General features: G+C 52.9%; 10 protein-coding genes across 10 annotated transcripts, besides 3 other annotated features; 6 read left to right on the top strand and 4 right to left on the bottom strand.

The window, feature by feature from the left end:
* Positions 1–1,472: 1,472 nt before the first annotated feature.
* On the top strand, positions 1,473–3,163 carry ACLA_087780 (putative serine/threonine-protein kinase; the record flags this gene model as incomplete). Its single annotated transcript, XM_001268496.1, has 6 exons — positions 1,473–1,735; positions 1,814–2,006; positions 2,046–2,154; positions 2,219–2,568; positions 2,687–2,927; positions 2,982–3,163. 6 exons carry the CDS (start codon positions 1,473–1,475, stop codon positions 3,161–3,163), a joined length of 1,338 nt encoding a protein of 445 aa, XP_001268497.1.
* A 1,766-nt stretch (positions 3,164–4,929) lies between these two features.
* ACLA_087790 (zinc-binding alcohol dehydrogenase family protein) lies at positions 4,930–5,966 on the top strand (the record flags this gene model as incomplete). The annotated part of the gene is given in 2 exon segments (XM_001268497.1): positions 4,930–5,853; positions 5,871–5,966. The coding sequence occupies 2 exon segments, from the start codon at positions 4,930–4,932 to the stop codon at positions 5,964–5,966; spliced, it is 1,020 nt and encodes a 339-aa protein (XP_001268498.1).
* Positions 5,967–7,067: 1,101 nt separating this feature from the next.
* Positions 7,068–8,891, bottom strand: ACLA_087800 (Zn(II)2Cys6 transcription factor domain-containing protein; the record flags this gene model as incomplete). The annotated part of the gene is made up of 2 exons (XM_001268498.1): positions 7,068–7,946; positions 8,310–8,891. 2 exons carry the CDS (start codon positions 8,889–8,891, stop codon positions 7,068–7,070), a joined length of 1,461 nt encoding a protein of 486 aa, XP_001268499.1.
* A 675-nt stretch (positions 8,892–9,566) lies between these two features.
* On the bottom strand, positions 9,567–10,517 carry ACLA_087810 (putative NAD dependent epimerase/dehydratase; the record flags this gene model as incomplete). Its single annotated transcript, XM_001268499.1, has 1 exon — positions 9,567–10,517. The coding sequence occupies one exon, from the start codon at positions 10,515–10,517 to the stop codon at positions 9,567–9,569; it is 951 nt and encodes a 316-aa protein (XP_001268500.1).
* Positions 10,518–11,303: 786 nt separating this feature from the next.
* ACLA_087820 (uncharacterized protein) lies at positions 11,304–12,428 on the top strand (the record flags this gene model as incomplete). The annotated part of the gene is made up of 2 exons (XM_001268500.1): positions 11,304–11,636; positions 11,706–12,428. 2 exons carry the CDS (start codon positions 11,304–11,306, stop codon positions 12,426–12,428), a joined length of 1,056 nt encoding a protein of 351 aa, XP_001268501.1.
* A 147-nt stretch (positions 12,429–12,575) lies between these two features.
* ACLA_087830 (uncharacterized protein) lies at positions 12,576–13,949 on the bottom strand (the record flags this gene model as incomplete). The annotated part of the gene is made up of 1 exon (XM_001268501.1): positions 12,576–13,949. The coding sequence occupies one exon, from the start codon at positions 13,947–13,949 to the stop codon at positions 12,576–12,578; it is 1,374 nt and encodes a 457-aa protein (XP_001268502.1).
* A 239-nt stretch (positions 13,950–14,188) lies between these two features.
* Positions 14,189–15,381, top strand: ACLA_087840 (zinc-binding alcohol dehydrogenase family protein; the record flags this gene model as incomplete). The annotated part of the gene is made up of 3 exons (XM_001268502.1): positions 14,189–14,606; positions 14,655–15,083; positions 15,140–15,381. 3 exons carry the CDS (start codon positions 14,189–14,191, stop codon positions 15,379–15,381), a joined length of 1,089 nt encoding a protein of 362 aa, XP_001268503.1.
* A 192-nt stretch (positions 15,382–15,573) lies between these two features.
* Positions 15,574–15,616: a microsatellite.
* Positions 15,617–15,697: 81 nt separating this feature from the next.
* ACLA_087850 (putative trichothecene biosynthesis acetyltransferase) lies at positions 15,698–17,020 on the top strand (the record flags this gene model as incomplete). The annotated part of the gene is made up of 1 exon (XM_001268503.1): positions 15,698–17,020. The coding sequence occupies one exon, from the start codon at positions 15,698–15,700 to the stop codon at positions 17,018–17,020; it is 1,323 nt and encodes a 440-aa protein (XP_001268504.1).
* A 552-nt stretch (positions 17,021–17,572) lies between these two features.
* Positions 17,573–18,486, bottom strand: ACLA_087860 (putative short-chain dehydrogenase/reductase; the record flags this gene model as incomplete). Its single annotated transcript, XM_001268504.1, has 2 exons — positions 17,573–17,961; positions 18,045–18,486. 2 exons carry the CDS (start codon positions 18,484–18,486, stop codon positions 17,573–17,575), a joined length of 831 nt encoding a protein of 276 aa, XP_001268505.1.
* A 457-nt stretch (positions 18,487–18,943) lies between these two features.
* ACLA_087870 (FAD binding domain protein) lies at positions 18,944–20,164 on the top strand (the record flags this gene model as incomplete). Its single annotated transcript, XM_001268505.1, has 2 exons — positions 18,944–19,460; positions 19,530–20,164. Coding segments are annotated over 2 exons (1,152 nt in total), but the record flags the coding sequence as incomplete, so codon positions are not given.
* Positions 20,163–20,278: a microsatellite.
* Positions 20,163–20,279: a microsatellite.

Here is a 20,279-nt window from a genome sequence, read left to right on the forward strand (position 1 = left end):
ACCATTTGGATAATAACCAAACTGGACTCACTGCGTGCAGCCTCTGGTCCAGTTTGCTGTTCCCTGGGCTGGACAATGAATGATCAGCGATTCAGTTGGAATCAAATCCTCGCCACTAGCAAGGTCTTAGTGTTTGAATGAGGGGGATTGAGATACCAGAGTGGAGCTAATCCTTCTCTTAGTGATTAATAGAGAAACAAGCAAACACAAAGCCAACAAGCTACAGGTGTGGACTGAGGATAAACCATCTGCAAACCACAGTATCTGTATATCAATCTTACTTGGACGGCTTTAATATAAGTATGTGGCTAGCTATATCTATTTTCCCTCCTTAGCATGGTATTGGAATCCTCAATAACTCCATCTAGAGTTGCATACCCGGACCGCAAAAATTGAATCTGACCCTCACCGAACTCGCAGAGGTGAGGGTTCAGTTCCTAGGCTAGGGATCTGTAGTGGTTCTGGTTTCCCCCTTACCTAACCTCTCAGGTTTCGGTTAAAACCATAGGGTTTTTTTAGGCAGTGAAACCCCAAATTTTTAGGAATTTCTCTATAAGAATTATACCACTAGATAGCCTACTATCTGATCTAGCTAGATATAAAATTTTAATCTAAAATATGTAGTGGTTGTCGAGATATAAGGGAATGATGATGTTTATCAGAAGTTAGTATGAAAGCGAATGTAAGATATATATAGGTATACATCAACCTTCCACATCCCCTATGATTTTAGGATAATTTTAATCACCACCCATTCAAATCTATAGATTTTGGCTTGATATTTTGATTATAGATCAATATACATATAATGACTATATGTAAGCTAAGGGTAGAGAAATTGAAATCTAAAAACCACTGAAATTTTTGATTCTGCTAGGCTTAGTGGCGGTTTTTGGGGTGAATCCCGCACGGTCCGCACCAAATCAAATTGGGTCAGGGGGGTTCTGAGTCCTAAAATTGACTCAAAACTCAGGTTTGGTGCCAACTGGCCATGAATTCTCTCTCCCGAACTCGGACTGAATGCAAGTATGCAACTTTACCTAAACCTAACCTAAATCTAACTATAGTAAGTTAGCTCCTAATATAAATAGGTTAGCTATACTAAGCTTTAAGTTCTAAGGTGAAACTTATACTAAATTAGATTAGGTTAGGCCGAGGGGGGGGGGAGGGTCCGAACTTCTTAAATGTCAACTTAAAAGTTAAAACCTACTCTAGATGGTATGGCAATATGCAGATTTCCCATCTGGTTGATGGTGGGGAACTAATTGTTTATAGTGCATGCGCTGCGAATAGAAGAAACAAGGCTGTGATCAAAATGCCTTGTGATTTGTGAATCAAACAAGTCAGATGGTGCTTGGCACTTAGTCATACTTCACCAGCCTCCTGGTGGCTATTCAAGGAACATCGAGCTCAGCTTCCTCCCTAGTACTTGATTGTTCCCAGAGCCCTAGCAATAACGCTGGGATGGCCAAATGTCACCTCTTCGGCAGTTGACCTTGAAATCGAGGCGTACTATGTTCTCCTTCGCCAAAAAGTCACTCTGGCAGGTACCGCCCAGCTCGGGGCCGCCAATTCCTCAACAGGAACTTGTTGACGAAGAGGTTTGTCCTGACTACAATTCGGCGACATTCTACCCGGCAAAGCCGGGGGAAGTACTCGCAAAGAAATTTCAACTACTTGTCAAAATCGGGTGGGGATCTCAATCAAGCGTGTGGCTCGCCCGAGACATTTCCAGGTATCTATTCACATTGTAAACGCGCGTGCCTGCTTCATGTTGACTACCGAGAAACTGACCCTGGTCCTCATAACTAAGACTCAAATGGCAGTCTGAAAAAACAGTGGCCCTGAAAATAATTAACAGTAGCAACGCTGACGATGCTCGTCATGAGAAGGAGATTGAAAGCCATATTACACAGCGACATTCAGAGCATCGTGGCCGCGTAATTCTACGGACGTGCCTGGATGACTTCGAAGTAACTGGTCCGGAAGGAAAGCACATGTGTCTTGTGTACGAGCCGATGAGAGAGCCTCTCTGGATTTTACAGGGGCGTTTCATTGATCGCAAGATTCCTCTCCCTATTGCGAAGGCCTATATCTATTTCCTCCTTGTTGGCCTTGATTATCTTCACTCAGAGTGCAAAGTCGTCCACACGGGTGAGTGTTTGTCGCCGTTCTCCTGTGTCTATTCTGGAATTTAAAGACCTAATCTACTTGTCAGATCTAAAGCTAGGGAATATCCTCATGAGCTTTGAAAACGAAAGCATTCTTATCGACTTCATTAAACGACAACAACCGATGCAATGCAAGGTTGATAACGAGAGTGGCCGAAATATCTACCGCTGCCATAATGACTTTGGTGCTATTGATGGGAGAGAAATCAAGAATATGGTTCCCAAAATAGCCGATTTCGGGCTCGCAACAAGACTGGACAAGCCGTCTACCCGAAATGGAATGGTAGGACAGCAACTGGGCATTTATCCTATCCAACCGGACTATTACCGTGCCCCGGAGGTAATCCTTGGCTGCGGTTGGGATTTCAAGGCAGATATTTGGAACTTTGGTGTGCTGGTAAGACCCTGTACTTGTTTTCAGGAGGCCAATTTGCAACATGCCTGGCTTTTTGTTTCCCTTGAATTTGGTTACAATCACTGGCTTGGGCTTAGTGCTAATAATCCTGTCCGGCAAGCTGTGGCATATCCTTGGGGACAAGGAGTTGTTCCAGCAGGTACATAATACAAACGGCCAGTATGACGCAAAGGCACACCTCGCGGAAATGATTGCCTTACTTGGCCCACCCCCTGGGGTATTGCTTGCGAAATCAAGGGCCACGTCAGAGCATAACTGGCCCCAGCCTGTCATGAATGATACTAGAGCACTCTGTAATAATGCCCAAGAGTTCTTTAATGGCCCTTTCTTTGATGCAGAAGGTGGGTTAATAACTATCTCCTGTGGTAATACCTGACATGCTAACTATATTCTAGATAAATTCTGCTATAATGAATTAATCCCATCCAGAAGTTTAGAGGATACAACTCTGTTCCTTGAAGAGAATGATCAAGAGGCATTTCTATCCTTTATTCAAGATATGCTCACCTGGCTCCCAGAGAAGAGGAAGACAGCTCGCGAACTGATGGATCATCCGTTTCTCAAACTTGGGGGTTGATCAACTGCCCCGTTACTTTAGGAATTGAGGCGACCCTTTCTACGGACCCGGTCTCAGACCAGTCCTATGGGGTCTAAGTTTATCTTATATAAGCAGTCTAGGGAGCAGGGCCTAGATTTCCACAGAGGGGTCCCTTATATAGGGGCCTAACCACTAGATATCCTTATGGATGCTAGCTCCTTAAGCTAGCCCTTCTTATAAGCTTGCTATCCCCTGAGGCCAGTACTATATAAACCACTTATTCTACATCCTCCAGGGTATTTACCTCTATTTATTCCCTTTTATAGAGTATTAATTATTTGATAAGTCACCTGAGTTGTATCCAGCCCCTATTTTACTAGTAAAATCCACTTTTTTCGAACAAAAAATACTTTGTCTGACATTTTGACATACTGACATTCTAAAATAAAGTCCCTAGGTATGATATTATAGCCCTATAGCTATAGCCTATAGAGTACTATTTAAGGTTTTAGGGCTGGCAATGTAAATTAACATAGCCCTGTAAATAGATTTGTTATGAATTTAAAGTAAATTTCTAGTTTTTACCTTGATCCAATGCCGAATGGGCTAATCAGAGTGAAAAGTGGCACAAATGGATAGATAGTAATGGCCAGACCTCATAGCCGAGGAGAAAATGTATCTGCTATGACCATTCCTGCATTCGTCGACACGGCGGTGCTGAAGGCACCGGATAAAAGGCGACGCAGGAGCACAGAGGTCAGGTTTGGGCAGAAGCAGAGGCACACATTAGAGGCGACATGGCATCCCATTGAGAGGACGAAGATCAGTTGACGTCCAAACCCTTTTGTCTTATCGTCGACGCAAACCGCAGAAAGTTATGTCTCCAAGCGTACCAGAAACAGGCGCCCGGACAAGGGCCCAAGAATGAAGCCGAACAAGAAGAGGTTCAATCCTAATGTTACCATTTCGTCACTCTCACCAAGATCTTTCGCTATCTGCGATACTCCGCGGGCATATAAAATGGAAATGATCGCCATGGAGGACGTGGCACCGCCGCAAATGCAGCACAGCATCCATTGCAGCCACAAAGGAAACTGCATCAGATCGCGCGAGTCGCGGTTCAGGAAGGCGATTTGATATAGCTCTTTGACCGTCCCGGCACCCGGGTAGGTAGTGGTGTGCGAGGATCTCGGGCGTGACAACGCCCGGTTGTGTGAGCATATGTATCCATAGGATCCTTAAAGATTCGTCGCGTTGGAACATGATCAACCTGTACAAGCAGATCTTTTCTGTATGATCACGCATCGAACATGTTAGTTACAGCGGGGAGATTCGGATAATATGATTCGGGGGTCCAAAAATCCACTCTCTAAACTGCGAATGCACTGTTACTTGCCTGATTTTGTCCGAACGACGAGTTCATGCCCTCGGTGATCCACATGCCAAGGGGAGACGAAGAAATCTACAACAAAGGAAGGCCGGCCGTAACGCTGCTTAGGTCCGCTTAGGTCCGCGAACAATCCCCCGAAGGCCTGGTTTTTACACTAAAGTGATGCGGACGGCGCGCTAATGATCCTTGCGATGGATGGAAGTGTCTGCTTGCGGGAAATAGATCCCTGCTCAGTACCGGAGTTACAATTTGGCGGTGATAAATGCATGATGAAGCGGACATGAAAGGGCTGGAAGGGCTGGGACTCGACAGGCTAGTGCCTTTGAATCTCTTTCGTGCTTCTTGATAAATAGCTAACGAGGAGTCTTCAGTCAAGGAAACAGATCCGGTACAATCGACATACAAACACACAACCATGTCGACTCTGAACCGCTCTCTTTGGCAGGACCAGGCCGGTGTGCTCGGCGTCATCCGCGAGAGTCCGATTCCCTCCAACATCGCTGATAACGAAATCTTGGTCAAGGTTCATGCTTGGGCTATGAATCCTGCCGACGCCATGGTCCAGGACGTGCCTTTGCCGTTTATTAAGTATCCCTTGATCCTGGGAGAGGACGTTGCCGGTACCGTGGAGAGGGTCGGATCTGCGGCGACGGCCAGATTTCAGCCTGGAGATCGTGTTCTGGGACTGGCTCTAGGTGCTGCCGTCGCGAAGCCCGAGCAAGGTGCATTCCAGGACTATGTGATCCTCGACCATAGCATGGCGTGCAAGATTCCCGATTCCTTGTCTTTCACCGAAGCATCCGTCTTTCCCCTCTGCATCGCGACGGCGGCGTATGGTCTCTTCTCCAAGGACTACCTGGGCTTGCCCTTTCCCACGACCAAAACTCTCGCCAACAGCACCGGCAAATCCATTTTTATCTGGGACGGCAGTTCGGGTGTCGGTAGCAATGCGATCCAACTGTGCAAAGCAGCTGGCTTTGAGGTCTTCACCACTTGCTCTGCACGCAACTTTGAATATGTCAAGAGTCTTGGTGCTGATCACGTCTACAACTACAACGACCCAGACGTCATCCGTACGGTTGTCGCGGAACTGGACAAGGGCGAATGCATTGGAGTCTTCCAAGCGGCCGGCGACGTGGCACCATCCTGCCAGGTAGCACACCAATCGAAGCAAAACCTGCGCGTCGCCGCCACGAACCCGGTTACTGAAGGGGCAGCCCCCGAGGGCGTTGATGCCAAGATGATATTTGCCTCGGGGGGAGCGATCATCTACCACGAGACAAACCCCGCCACCTTTGCTGGGTATCTGCCTGACGCGTTGGCGAAGGGGATCTACAAGGTAGCTCCCCCCCGGAGGTCGTGCCGACCAAGGGTCTCGAGGGCATTCAGGAGGCTTTGGATCAAGTCAAGAAGGGTGTCTCAGCTAAAAAACTGGTGACATTGGCCAACTAGGTAGGCCAGACTTTGGTGTTTTCTTCATCGGACGAGAATTATTCGGCCTCTCTGTACGAGTCCCTCACTCTGACGTAGTATATTCGGATAGACCTCATTTTGCTGAGGCATTTGCGCGAATGAATTCGGCCCAACGTATGTTGTCCAGACACTTATTCACCGTAGAGGAGAGCCCGAAGTGACTTGACCTACCCCCGGTGCGTATACGACGAATCGGAGGTTTTGATGTGACGCTTTGACACTGCTAGGCGTTATCTTAAGAGTCTCCGACACCGACGCAGCTTCGTACGGGCCGGATATATGGAATTGCCGCTGCTATAGCGAAAGATATTTCTCCTTCAACAGCATCTCCGAGATTGACATATCCATGCAGCCGTATACAACCCGGCCAATCACGCAGCATGACGCCATGGAAGATCGCATTTCTGCCATCCTGGAAAGAGGCGTGGCGAGTCAAAGAATCCGCGATGGTGCAGCTGATTGAAAAGTCCCGCAGCCGATTCGCATCCTCTAGCAACACCCAGCGCGAGGTCAGATGCGCGATGGACGAAATTTTCTAGCGGGAGGCGCGCACAGAAGCCAAGTGGTGGCAGACGAGCCATCGGGAGATAGATGATTGACGAGAGACCTTTGCGTATATCGTAGGTGCCGGGCCTCGCGGTTGCTTTGGTATGATCCGCGCAGCATTGGAGTCGGTGTGAACGCTGACATGGGAGTAGGACAACGACTAGCTCGCTTGGCGCTGCGCATGATGATTATTATGCTCGTGCTCAGCTTCGATTTCAAGCCGATTCCGGAACAGTATGCCAGTTTCAGGGCGGAAGAAGTCATCAACCGTGGACCGGCCATCACCTACATCCGCCCCGTGCTTCGAACATAAGACTGAGGGAATAAGAGAAACTTCCTTTTATGGTCTTATTGGAATTGAGTATCCTATAGGGAGTCTACATACAGGCACCTGGGTTTCTCATCATAACAGATTTCAATGTGCCCGAGTTGGTAACTGGCAAACTACTATCATATCAGCACAATATCATACGGATCGTTCCGCTATGTAGTCTAGCTGAGATCGATTCAATTCGCCATTCACCGAAGGATTGACTACAAGTTGATGGAACCGCGCAGAAGCTTTCGTAGTTGGCTCAGCCGCTCCCGCATCGCCAACACAATGCTGCTCTCCCCCCCTACACGCCCAAACGAGGAGGTTTGGTCCTGCATCACTGTCTTGAGCAGTTGTGGGGAGATGCTCGAGCCCAGAATGCCTGGTTCTTCATCGTCCAGTTCTTTGCTGACTCGGTAGGCAGCAGGTAATCCTAATGAAAATTCGATTTCGCCCAAAATGTGCACGACGATCTGGAGCACGAATTTGACCTGGAAGGGGTGGAAATCCTCCAGTGAGACCCCTCCAATTTGAAGATCCTTGAACAGGGGAGGCCGCGTGCCAGTCTCCTCGAGCATCGCATCAGTCCGGGAGGGTGAGTGGAAGCCCTGATACGGCGCGGTCCTGGGCTCGGCCGGAATCGTCGTCATGTACTGGTGTATGGCTGTGTAGAGGATATTGTGCAGCTGACGTAGGCGGAGATAGCAGGCCAGCAGCTGCAGCAGTGTCGTGATATCTGCCAAAGGGGGTGATGTCTTCCACAACTTATTTGCGTCGCGCCGAAACCGGTGGCCATCTCCCTCGAGCCGAGGCCCTCCCGAGTCATCATCGCTGGACTCAGACGAGCGATCCGTGAAACGCATGTGCTGGTCGCGCAAAAGCTCTCCGTTCCAGAATAGATGGTTTGCATGAGGCTCACCAAATCTATGCCGCTGACCACCGATGGCCTTCAAAAGTGCCAAAAAGGCCGAGGATATATCGATTACCCTCCCCGCGAATTGGGTGGGGAAGGGGAGGAGTTTCCCCGGACGGTTGACGTCCCGTTCCAAGGTGCTACCGACCGTCGCCGACTGATAGAGACGCATGTTCAACTCGGAAAACTGTTGCATCCAACAGTGCGGGGCTGCGGCCAAGTCACCACGGCTGCCCTCTTGGCTTTCCGGTGGTCTGGGATGAGCGGAAGTGGAGAGGGACATCTGAAGCTGCAACGCCGACGGGAATGACGGTGTGCAATAGTTGGGCGGGGGTATCCTGTTCCCTTCCCCGTTGGTGAATCTGAGCTCCGACGGGACTGGAGCCATCGTTGACTCAGTCATCCCCATCACAGCGCGATTAGCACGACTCCCCGTGGCGTCGAGGTGCCCTGGCTGTCTACTCAGAGGCTGCTACTCCATGCCCCAGGGAAAGCCAGGGTCTGAGCCGCGTTCCAGAGATTCCCAGGACATCGGCGGACTCGTGCCCACAGCATCCACGGGATCATGCGCGTGCAGTGTAGACGACCAGTCGGCCTCTTCCTCCGGGAATCCTGGCAGCGTCGCGGTGGGAGTGCGGGGGACTGATGCGATCACCGGGGACTGCGTGGTCGGCCAGCCGTTTGTCGATGGCAGAGATGCAAGATCATCATGGCCCGGTGACCATGCCATGCTATGGGGTCCAAAAGGATCAACCTGCTGACCCACTGCCCTGGATTCAGGCTGTTCTTCCCCATTGCCCATCACCGATGGCGCCAGTGGCACCCTCCCCGGCTCCGCGGGGTTATCACCCTGAGAACTACGTTGCAGTGATCTCACTTGGGGTCCGGGTTCACTCAGTCCCTTTCCCTGACCAGAAGAGGACGCCGTGGAGGAAGAACCGTTGACAGGTGGCCGGCCGGCGGGCTTGGAGATGCTATAGTGGCACGAGGTGCCTGCGTTCTCGCAGCGCTTGCATTTAGCCGAATCGCTGAGCGAGACTCGTACACACCGCAGTTTCTGGGTTCGACATCTGTCACAGGCAGCACGTCGGGTCAATCGCATATGAGCGGGATCCAGCTGGGAGGTCTCCATTGAAGATGCCTCGGGTGGTATCCTTGCTGTGGATGGAGAATGATTGTGCTCGTGTCAGTCTCCTCCACGCCGTCCGGGAATAGTAACACGTTGGTGTCTTATTTGGTCTGCTCATTCAAGACGTCTAGATCAAATGGATCGAGTTATGGTAGCCAGGCTGTTTTTCTCTCAGAGTAAGCCGTTCTGTTTTCCGGCGCGAGAGGACAATTTTGGCGTTAAATACAAGATTCCTATTCTGCCCCTGAAGGAGCTGCTTAACACCGAGACCCAACGGCCAGTACACACATAATACTACCTAGAGCCTGTTATTTGCTGCGGTCGGCTTAGAGACAGGCCCACGAGGTGGTTTCCACTGAATCATGCCGGCCCAGGTTGGATCCCCTGCAGAGCGCGGAACTTTGGTTCCTGTCTGCCCTCGAATCACATAATGCCGGTGTTGGTTGGGTGAGAAAAGGTAAGCACTAGTTGTGTTGTAACAACCTGGAAGGCGGCAGAGTCTTCAATAAGCTCCCCTCTACGCTGTCTCATATTGCTTGTCATCTCCAACCAATTCCGATCTGACCGGGTGAAGACACCCTTTGCCTGGAAATCTTCACTTGTTCATACCCATTTCCACATCCATCAAAGTATATGCACTAGATATGATCTGTGTATATGTGTAGGATCTACATAGGTTCAGGCCATGGCCTTCTTCAGCCCCTGGGCCACGGCTGGATACGAGCCAGATAATATATCGTCGAGGATACCCGGTCCATGCGGCTCCCAGCCCATCTGTTCCCTCGCTTTCCTCCCCGACGCGCGGTTCTCCTCACTAAGAAAACGGGCCATGAACTCCCCCGTCTTGCTGACCACTTCATCGTACGGAAGCGATTCGAGGGGAAGGTCGGCCGTCTGGGCAATAGCGGTGGCCAGTTCTCGTGTTGTCACGGCATGGGAAGAGCCCCCGTTGAACACGTCCCCAGCCTGGGCCTTTTGTGCCGCCAGCAGGAACAGCTGAGCCGCGTCATCGACATGCACCACCGAGGTATGGGCCGCGCCCTCGTCCACATAAAACACCTCGCCCATGCTGGCGAACAGGGTCATGAAGAGCCGGACGCCGCTACCGCCACGGCCGTAGACCCAGGGCGGCAGTCGAATGGCCGAGACGGTGATCCCCTGGCTGCAGAGCCCCATCGCGTGCTGCTCGCATCTAATCCGGTCGTTCAGTGGTTTATCCCACAGGGGCGATGTCTCATCCGTTTCTTTGCCCGTTGGGTCGGCCGCGACGACAAGCGTGCCGGACGTGATTACCAGCGGTTTCTTGGATCCCTTGAGCCCTTCTCCCATGGCGTCCACCGCACCTGCATCAATCCGCACCACCTCCTCGTATTCCATTTTCCCAAAATTGCCGGCCCATGCGTCGGCCAAATGCAGGACAATATCGGCCTGGGAACTTTGCTCGCGTAAAACCTGGTGGGACTGTAGGTCCCCCCGCACGGGGATGCCACCCAGACCTTGGATCTTTTCATCGCTTTCCTTGCTCCGTGATAGCCCGTAGACCTCGTAGTCTTGCTGCACTGCCTGTTCCAATACCACCGAGCCAATATAGCCGGAAGCACCGGTCATGAAAATTCGGCTTCTGGTCATTGTGTTCGCGTGATGTGGAGTTTCTGAGAGTATCAAGTAGTGTAGAGGGCTCTCTGCTGCGCTTCCCCTGGCTAGTCGTCGAGACGGTCTCCCGAATCCTCTCTTAATATGACTGGTAGGACCCGGCAAGGAGGTAGGAAAGGGGAAGGAACCCCCGCTGGAGTTTACCCCCATAAACTCCGCCTGGTCCGACGCTATTTCTGTCGTTTTGTTGGGACTCGGGAATATCCATGACAATGCACTACTCCGTAATGACAGGTGCTCCAATCAAGAGGCTTGATTCGGGCTTCGGGCCGTTTGACCGTAGTGAGACTAGTCGACTTGAATCCTCCGATACGCCGTCGATGCTTACTCTGACCGGTCAACGAGTTTCAACTTAGTATGAATGCTGAAGGAGCCCTAATTCTACCAAAAGGCTCCGACGCCCTGCTACATGCCCAATCACCATTCGAATGGTACCAACTGGAGGATTTAATTGCATTCTCTGCCCTTGGGTAATCCCCCGAACCAATCAAGTCTCTGAATCCTATAATCAGTCGGCGAACAGGGGAGTCGGTCAGCGATATTGCAGAAGGACTTGAGAGGCAGCATTGGCCTGCAGAACATGGCAGATCGGTTCATCGTACGCGAGGCGCCACAGCCGAAGGAGGCTTGCATCATGCCACGAATCTGCTTGTTTTCCTTGAGCCGAGACGAGGTGTATGGACTCTTCTCCTGCTCCCGGATCCTCTCTTTCTGCTGATGTTCGTTTTGTTAACTGACCGGGAGGAGCCATTCCAAGCCATCATGCACTACTCATTCCTCACTGTCCTCCCTCTTGCTGCAGTGAGCCTCGCTAGTCCATTTACTTATCCCCTTCCTAATGGTTTCCCATTTCCCAGCAATACCGCTCTGGAGGAGCTGTTCACGCGCGCAGGCGGCAATTTCACGAATGCCCCGCTGGCACCCAAGTTTGACGACGATTCCCTGACCAGTTGGAAGTTACAAGCCTTCCATGAATTCATCGAGGTGGCTTTCTTTACCCAGTTGCTCGCCAATATCACAGACCGGGTTCCCGGGTACCAGCTGGCGCCGCAGCATGAAGATTATATCCTCAATTCATTGAGGGCCATTCAAGCAGTAGGCATTGCTACCTTCACCCACTCCTTTCGCCTCGAAGATTCTTTCTCTCACTGACAACGATAACAGCAAGAGGAAATGCATGCGTACAATGCCAACGATGCGGTGCGACACTTCACAAATGGCTCGCATATCTTCCCCTGCGCCTACCTCTTCCCAGTGTCCGACTTTTCCTCCGCCATCGCGCTGGCGCAGACCTTTACCGACATGTACATCGCCCTCCTGGCCAATATCCAGCAGCGCACCGCGCGGAGCTTGGGGTCCGCCTCGAGTTCCATTATATACGTCCTGGCTCAGGCGCTCGGACAGGAAGGGCAGCAGTCTGGATGGTTTCGCTCTCTGCGGGGCCTGCATCCCAGCGCCGAGCCTTTTCTAACTTCCTCGACGCGCGAGTTTGACTTCAGCTGGCTGCAGCGCTTCATTGTTCCTGGCAGCTGCCCCAACTTGGAAGCGATCCCTCTGCGTATCTTCCCACCCCTGGACGTCCGGACCCCGGTGCGAGGAACAGGCTCGGTGGTGTTCCGCGTCCCCGGTCCCGTTGACGACAGGACACAGCGTGTGGCATTCATCAATGGCGCATTGGTGCCAACTGTGGTGCCCTACCGCGTTATTGGTCATGTTGCAGATGGTGATTCAATTGTGACAGAGATTAGCGCCGACTTTCCCTTCGCACATAACGTGATGCATGGCATGACTTTGGCATCCGTCGTCGAGATCGGACATAATTTCGTTACCGCAGAAGATGTGACGAATGCAACGTTGTACGGACCGGCGGTCATCCAGGTGGCCTAGAGGAGGGGGATGCAGCAGGCCAGTTTTTGGTTTGAGTATGGATATATAGATGGCCTCTATCATGTATTGTTCCCTACCTACTACGATGATCAGTCTCCTACTACACTTCAAGATAGAGGCAGCTGAGAACTCGTCATCTCACCATATTCATGAACTGTGCGAGCGTAGATTGGAGAACAGATTCTTCTGGACATGAGCTACCGTGTTTTCCGCCATGTCTCGGTGGTAGAATGACTCATTGTAAACCAAATGTAGCTCGAGTCGCCCGTTGAACACCCATCCAAAAACGTACATATGACGGGAAACGACCTCCACTCTGATCCCAATGCTACTGATTTCCATCTTTCCTAGCGGGTTCGTATGGACCGATGCGACGAGAGCTGCAGCATCGGGGATGTAAGAGATATCCAAACCACTGGGCGGAGGGTTCGGTGATGGTCCCTTTTGCAACAGCGCCTTCATGACCCGGGAGTAGTGTCGACGGGAGGAGAGCAGCTCCGCCGTGGCGCCTCGGCGATACTCGGCGTCATATTGCTTGGCGTACTGCGACCACGACTGCGAGGGGGGCACTTTCACCACGTAGCCAGCGGTATACAGGCTGGCCGCTCCTCCCGGACCGTTATACGGCGCCGGCAAGTTGGGACGAAGGCTCTGCCGCATGGTGGTGCTATGGTGAGAGCGCCGCAAGGCAGGGTCTGCGATGTCGTAGGCGGTTGTCGTGACGGCCGCATGGACAGCTGCTGCCAGTACGAGTCCCTGGCGCCGACATTCAGCCTCCAGCTGCGTGGTCTCGGCAACTGAGCAGGCACGGTGGACGCTGCGGGTTGCCCCAGGAGCAATATTCCCGCCTGACCTGTATGGGGTACTTAGGGCATCCCGGTAATGAGCAAGAGTATCAAGATACTTCTGCGCAGCGCATTCCGCCTCGGGAGTCGGCGTCGACGGCAATCCCAGCGCCTCCTCCACGCTCGGCACGAGGCGGGAGACTTCTTCGCCCCAGGGCAGCGTATCCGGCCTTTCCTGCTGCAATGCGTCGACAACAGCCTCAAAGTAGGCGTTCAATAAATGCAACGCACCAATGCCGTCGGTGCGCCAGTGGGAAAGTTGCAGCACAAGGCTGGAATCATGCTCAAGGTAGTGGACAGTCGCCAGCGGGCGTGGAGGTAGCTGGGCAATAAGATCGTCAGGATGGACCTCGCCGTGGACCACAATGAACGTTTCCGATACCCATCTCTCCAAAGCCAGACAGTCCGGTACGTCATATCGAGCAGTGTCCTCGCGCACCGTGGTGGCAATCGACGGATGATGGAAACGCAGGAGTTTCCATCCCCGGCGAAGCGCTGTAGTCAGCGATCCGTCTCCTTCGGCGTTGTCCAAATGGGCAGTAAAGCGTGCTGTGATCGAAATACACCAGATATCTTTCCCAATCTTCTTGCCTCCGTCTCCGATCATCTTAATCATGCCTTCACTTTCTCCCAAGGGGCGCTCCCAGTGACCCGGCCGAATCTCCTTCCACGCCATCGTATGAATGATTCGGGTGTCTAATTTACGTGGTGATATGAAAGGCCCATCCGTCCAGGGACAACATGACAGTCTCTATCTGTGCCCTTTTGTGCTTGGTCTTTGCCGGTGTGCATTCGGCCTCGGAACATCGGGGGGTTTTCCCTAACGTGCCGAAGTATGTCCGATAGCAATGGGGCATATTATGTTTTCAACCACACAATTCCAGCAACGAGTCAGAATTCTGTCTTCCCAGAAACATGGCGGTCCCTGAAACAATGCGAGCGGTGAAGGTCCGCGCGGTGGATGATGTCTTCGTGGACGAGACGGCCCCCGTGCCCTCACTTCGCCCGGGGTACTTTCTGATCCGGGTGCACAGTGTGGCGCTCAATCCCACCGACTGGAAAGGTGTGCGAGCCTACAGACAGGATGTGCCGCATACCATTGGCTGTGATGTGGCGGGAATTGTCGTCGCCGGTGGGGAGCAAACTCACTGGAACTATCGGCCGGGGGACCGCGTGGCAGGACTCTGCTACGGCTTACGGCAAGGAGATCCCACAAACGGTGCTTTTGGCGAGTATGCACTGCTGAAAGGATGTCTTTCCCTGCCGGTGCCGGACCATGTGAGCGACGCGGAAGCCGCCACCATTCCTGTGGGCATCAACACGATCGGTCAAGGTCAGAAGATCAAGTTCAGATGATGGTCCGGGCTAACCACCCCTGTAGCCTTGTATCAGACAATGAAGCTCCCTCTCCCCGTAGAGAAGGATACCCTTAGCAGACCGACCGGACTCGCCATCCTTATCAATGGGGGCGCCACGGCGACAGGCATGTTCGCTGTACAGTTTGCGCGTTTGTCCGGCTGCTATGTTCTGACGACGTGCTCGCCGCGTAATTTCTCGCTGATGAAGACCTTGGGGGCCCATGAGGTCTTTGACTACCATGATGGCAGGGCTTGCAGCGCGACCATCCGAGCGGCCACCCAGAACGACCTCCGCTTCGCATTCGACTGTGTAGCCGAGGGCGACAGTCTACAAATCTGCGCCGACGCACTCACGACCAGACCCGGTGAGGCAGTTTATACGGCCACATTGCCAGTGGCAGGAAAATTCCCTCGGCGCGACGTCCAGCACGGCTGGACGTCGGGGTACACAGGTGTGTATCCATCCGGCCGAAGTGTACTTGAATTGACCTGTTGATTGTGCCTGCAGCGTTTGGCGAGAGCTACCATTTCCTGGGGGAACCACAGCCTGCCAAGCCAGATCATCTGGAATTCGCCCGGGGCTTTTGGAAAATGACCGCGGGGCTACTGCGAGAGCGTCGGCTGCAGTTGGATCTCCTGGTCCACCAGCGAGACGGGGGCTTGGCCGGGATCCCGGAAGGGTTGGCAGAATTGCAAGCTGGCCAGGTATCTGCCGGAAAGCTTGTCTACACCATTGAGGATCATTCGTAGATCTGGATACGGGGAGGTCAAACAGAGAGAGCCTAATCCTTGAAGACGGATGCAGGATACTGGGTCGCCGTCTCTTTCGGATTGGGGATGTGCATGGGCAAGAAACCTTCCGATGGTTAACTTGGCAGTGAGAGTAGAGCTATAAGAGCATGTAAATTCTCTCTACTCTATTAACATTTCTCTCGCTAGCCTTACTACTCCTACTATTCCTACTACTCCTACTACTCCCACTACTCATCCTTCTCCAATGGATGCATTCAATCATCTCCAAGACATTCTGGGCCAGTTGCCCTTTTTGAAGACCTATAGTCACCTAATGTTGTGCTTCCCAGCCCCCAGAGATTATAGCGGTAAATCCGGCCTGGATGACTGGCACGATTCCATTCTCTCATCCTTCATGGCAGCTGCGAATCAATTAACCACCGCGTTTCCCTGGCTAGCAGGAAGGGTTATTGACGACTCGGGAGTGTTCAGAGTGGTTGCCTATGAACCTTCTTCCATTTTCCCTAACTCCATTATTCGCTTCAAGGACTGTCGCAGCATCGCCCCACCCTACGACGAGATTGTCAGTGCGAGAGGGCCCATCCGGCTTCTCGACGGGAAGGTTCTGGCGCCACGCACTGCATTTCCCGAAAGCTACCAAGAGAGCGATGAAGAACCGGCCCCCGTTCTCGTATTTCAGGTGAACCTGGTGGAGGGAGGAATCCTGGTTGACTGCGCGGCCCAACACAATATTATCGATATGACGGGAATCGAGCAATGCTTTGTCCTGCTCGCTACTGCGATGCGTGGAGAAGCATTCCCCCTCCATGCCATCGAGCAAGGCAATCGAGACCGCCGGTCTATTGTTCCTTTACTGCGAGACGGGAAGCCCAGGCTGGATCACAGCCAGTTCAAGCGGACCGTCTCGTCGGAAAGGCCCGACCCCACGGTGCTGGGACAAGGTTCCGGCTACTTTTGGCGATACTATCGCTTCTCCCGGAGCCAGCTGGCGCAGCTGAAGGAGCAGGCCCAGGAGGGATTCGGCGGGCTTCCGCCCGACTCTCAAGTCCCCTACATCTCGACCAACGACGCATTGAGCGCATTCTGCTGGAAGCGCATCGGGACAGTGCGTCTTCGCCGAGGGGGAGCAACGACGGCAACGACCAAGTTCTGTCGTGCTGTTAACGCGCGACCAGCCATGGGGGTGCCTCGAGAATACATGGGAGACCTGGTCATAATCGCCACGTCCCGATTCGCCTTGGGCGAACTGGCACAGGCCCCCCTTGCCGTGGTGACCGCCGCCCTGCGGAAGGATCTCCAGGTGAGCAACAATGAGTACTACATCCGTAGTTTTGCCACGCTTATCGCCAATGAACCGGATCGATCAATCATCTCGTACGGCGGCAACTTCAATCCCGAAACCGACATTGGATCGTCGTCTTGGGCAGACGTGCAGCTCTACCGGGTCGAGTTCGGTCCACTAGGGAAGCCGGCCTTGGTGAGGCGCCCCAATTTTGCGCCTCTCAAGAGCGATATCTACTTTATGCCTCGAACGGAGGCAGGAGACATTGACGCTTTGCTTTGCATGACCGAGGAGGACTTTGTCGGCCTGGACAAGGATCCGGAGTGGAAACTATATTCCCAATATATCGGATAAGCGTCTATCCAGGTATCTTACGGATCACATAAACCGTCTATCTGATTTTCTAATTGAGTCTTTACAATCTATTCCACTGCAGATTGTCGACATACGGGTCGTATGGCCGTGATCAAGCCCCGTGATTCTCACTCAGTAGGAATATCTTCACCCACCACCCTCCGTACAGTAGGAATCTGATCAAGATAATCATCAAGGTAGTAACGAATATCATGGACTTTCACTGCAATGTTACCTTAAGATTCTACATGGGTAACGGACTGTAGTTTTAATGAAGTCGAGTGTGGCTACGGGAAGCTTACCGCATATATAGGTATCCCCGATATATATTTCTACGGGGGTAAATGCCCACATATCAGCCATGTCGAACGCTGAAGAAGTAAACTATTCTATTGAAGACACAATGTCTTTCCACATAATCATGGCATTTCAGTGGCTGTTTGCTAAACATTCCCTATCGTTGTTCACCCAACATCAGGGCGGACACACTTGGTAAACTCCCCGGTTCGAATGAAGGATCTTTTCCTGTTGAGTCATTTTAAGTGATCAGTATTAATCACCGGCAGCAAAAGCAAGGCCGCAGTTACTCACAAACAGCCGCGTGGGCAGCAACCACAACGCTAGCTTTGCAGTTCCAGCCACGCCCCCGCGCCAGGTGAAGCCAGAACGGCCGCTCAGGACATCGCGCACCAGGTTCCGTGCTGTCACATCGGCCCGCTCGTTGCTCTTCTGAAGTTTTCCGGCCGCTTGGTCGGCGATAATGTGCTGGACAGTCCTGTAATATGATTCTTGGGGCAGCTGGAGGGACCGGCCGTTGTGGTAGATCTTGGTCTCGACCTCACCCACCATGGCCGTGATTACCCGCACGCCCAGTGGCTCCATCTCAATGCGCATGGTCTCAGATAGCCATGTTTCCGCCGCTTTCGAGCTATTGTAGATCCCTAAAGAGACGATCGTAGTCAGCTCAGCACAAACTACTTCCCAGAAAGCACAACCAGCAGAGAGGGGATTCGCTAGTCCATACCCTGCCAGGCCATTCGGACGGCTCCGGCGATGGAGCAGATGTTCAACATAACTCCCTTGCTCTGGACTAACATGGGAGCAAACGCTTGCGTTGTTGCGAGCATCCCCCACACATTAACCTCGAACACCTGCCGGCTCTCGTCCAAAGAGACATCCAGCAAAGGACCCATGAGCATGGACCCAGCATTGTTCACGAGCACGTCTAGCGTGCCGCCCGTTTTGGATCGCACCAGATCGGCGCCCTGTTGAATTGTCTCGGTCGAGGTAACGTCAAGGGGCAGCACTTCGATATGCTCGCCTTGAAGCGAAGCCGCTTTCCCGGGGTCGCGGACAGTGGCAAAGACATGGAAGCCCGTTTGTTCAAAGCATCGGGCCAGGGCAGCTCCTAATCCTCCCTCGCTACAGCCGGTGATCAGGACTGTCTTTCTGGGTATTTCAACCATTTTCCCCACCTCGTTCTAATCCCTCTTGTCGTGGTGTTCTGGTTGGTAGCCAGTCGAGCCGAGTCTTGCTGTAGAGCCAGGTAGAGAAAAAGCGGCATTCGCTGTCAGACAAGCTGAACCTATTGCTAACGGCCCTTGAGTCGGAACAGCCGAGAGACAATGAAAGAGACGTGACACGGCGAGGAACTTGGGCTCGGAGGATTTAACATGTGCGGGTTTGCAAGCAAACGTGCATTCCTGCTGCCGAAAATGCTCCGGACCAGCCACTACTGATTATGTTGATTAATTCCTCCGATGGTGGTAAGCGGTTGATTTCAAACAAAGGAATCGGATCTCATGCACCTGGGACGGCATGCGATCGCCCTGTCGTCACCCAAATTCCACAGTGTACACTATTTCGTGTATCCCTCTAGATCACAAGCGCCAAAGGAGGAGCCCCAGAACAGATAATCCAGCAATGACGGCCACCAAAGGTGCTGCGACGAGCAAGGCCGCACTTGACGTCGCCATCATGGGTGGCGGCATCGTGGGCCTCATCCTGGCTCTAGGACTGCTCCGACGAGGATTTACTGTCAAGGTTTACGAGCAGGCCCAGGAGTTCCACGAAATCGGCGCCGGAGTCGCCTTCACAGCCAACGCGCAGCGGTGCATGGAGCTGCTCGACCCTCGCATCCTGGAATCCATGAAGAGAGTCGCCAACAAGAATCCAAATGACTACTACCAATACGTTGACGGATATAACCATCGCACTGACGATCCGACGGACACACGCGAGGAGTTGCTATTCAAGATCTACGCAGGCGACGTCGGCTTTGATGGCTGCCACCGGGCACATTTCCTTGCCGAGTTGGTCAAACTCCTGCCTCCCGGAGTGGTGGAATTCCGAAAGCGTTTTGACTCCTATTTGGATCGGGGAGACGACCAGAAATTGTTGTTGCAGTTCTGCGATGGGACCACGGCAGAGGCAGATCTTGGTGAACATGAAGAGCCCCCGTTTGCGTTGAGAGAGCAGTGTAACTGACCAACCACTTATGATCTTGCAGCGGTAGGGTGCGACGGGATCAAATCGCGAGTACGACAAAAGATGTTTGGCGAAGAGAACCCGGCGTCGTACGCACACTACACCCACAAGGTCGCGTATCGCGGGCTCATTCCAATGGACGCAGCGGTTGCGGCACTCGGCCAGGACCGCGCTTTCAACCAGTGTATGCACATGGGGCCCAAGGCCCATGTGCTCAACTTCCCCGTGGCCATGCATACAATGATGAACGTGGTCGCCTTTGTTCACGACCCGAACGACTGGTCGATAGAGGGCAAGATGGATGTGCCCGCCAGCCGGGACGAGGTGGTTGCGGCCTTTACAGACTGGAGCCCGGCGGTCCGCGGCATGATTGATCTGTTGCCCGACCAGCTGACAAAGTGGGCCATCTTCGACACGTATGATTATCCTGCTCCTTTCTACGCGCTCGGCCGCGTGTGTCTGGCCGGAGATGCAGCCCATGCCTCATCGCCGCACCACGGGGCCGGTGCCGGATTCGGTGTGGAAGATGCCCTCGTCCTGAGTACGCTGCTGGAAGAGGCGGTGGCCACGTTGCGAGGCCGCGATACCCACCGAGCGGCGGCGGTGACTGCCAGTCTACAGGCGTACAGCGAAGCACGTCATGAGCGAAGCCAGTGGGTTAGGGTTTAGGGTTTGGGTTAGGGTTTGGGTTAGGGTTTAGGGTTTGGGTTAGGGTTAGGGTTAGGGTTAGGGTTAGGGTTAGGGTTAGGGTTAGGGTTAGGGTTAGGGTTAG

The sequence above is a fragment of the Aspergillus clavatus genome, genomic scaffold (assembly GCF_000002715.2).
Source record: "Aspergillus clavatus NRRL 1 1099423829806 genomic scaffold, whole genome shotgun sequence".
In the NCBI taxonomy this organism is placed as follows: domain Eukaryota; kingdom Fungi; phylum Ascomycota; class Eurotiomycetes; order Eurotiales; family Aspergillaceae; genus Aspergillus; species Aspergillus clavatus.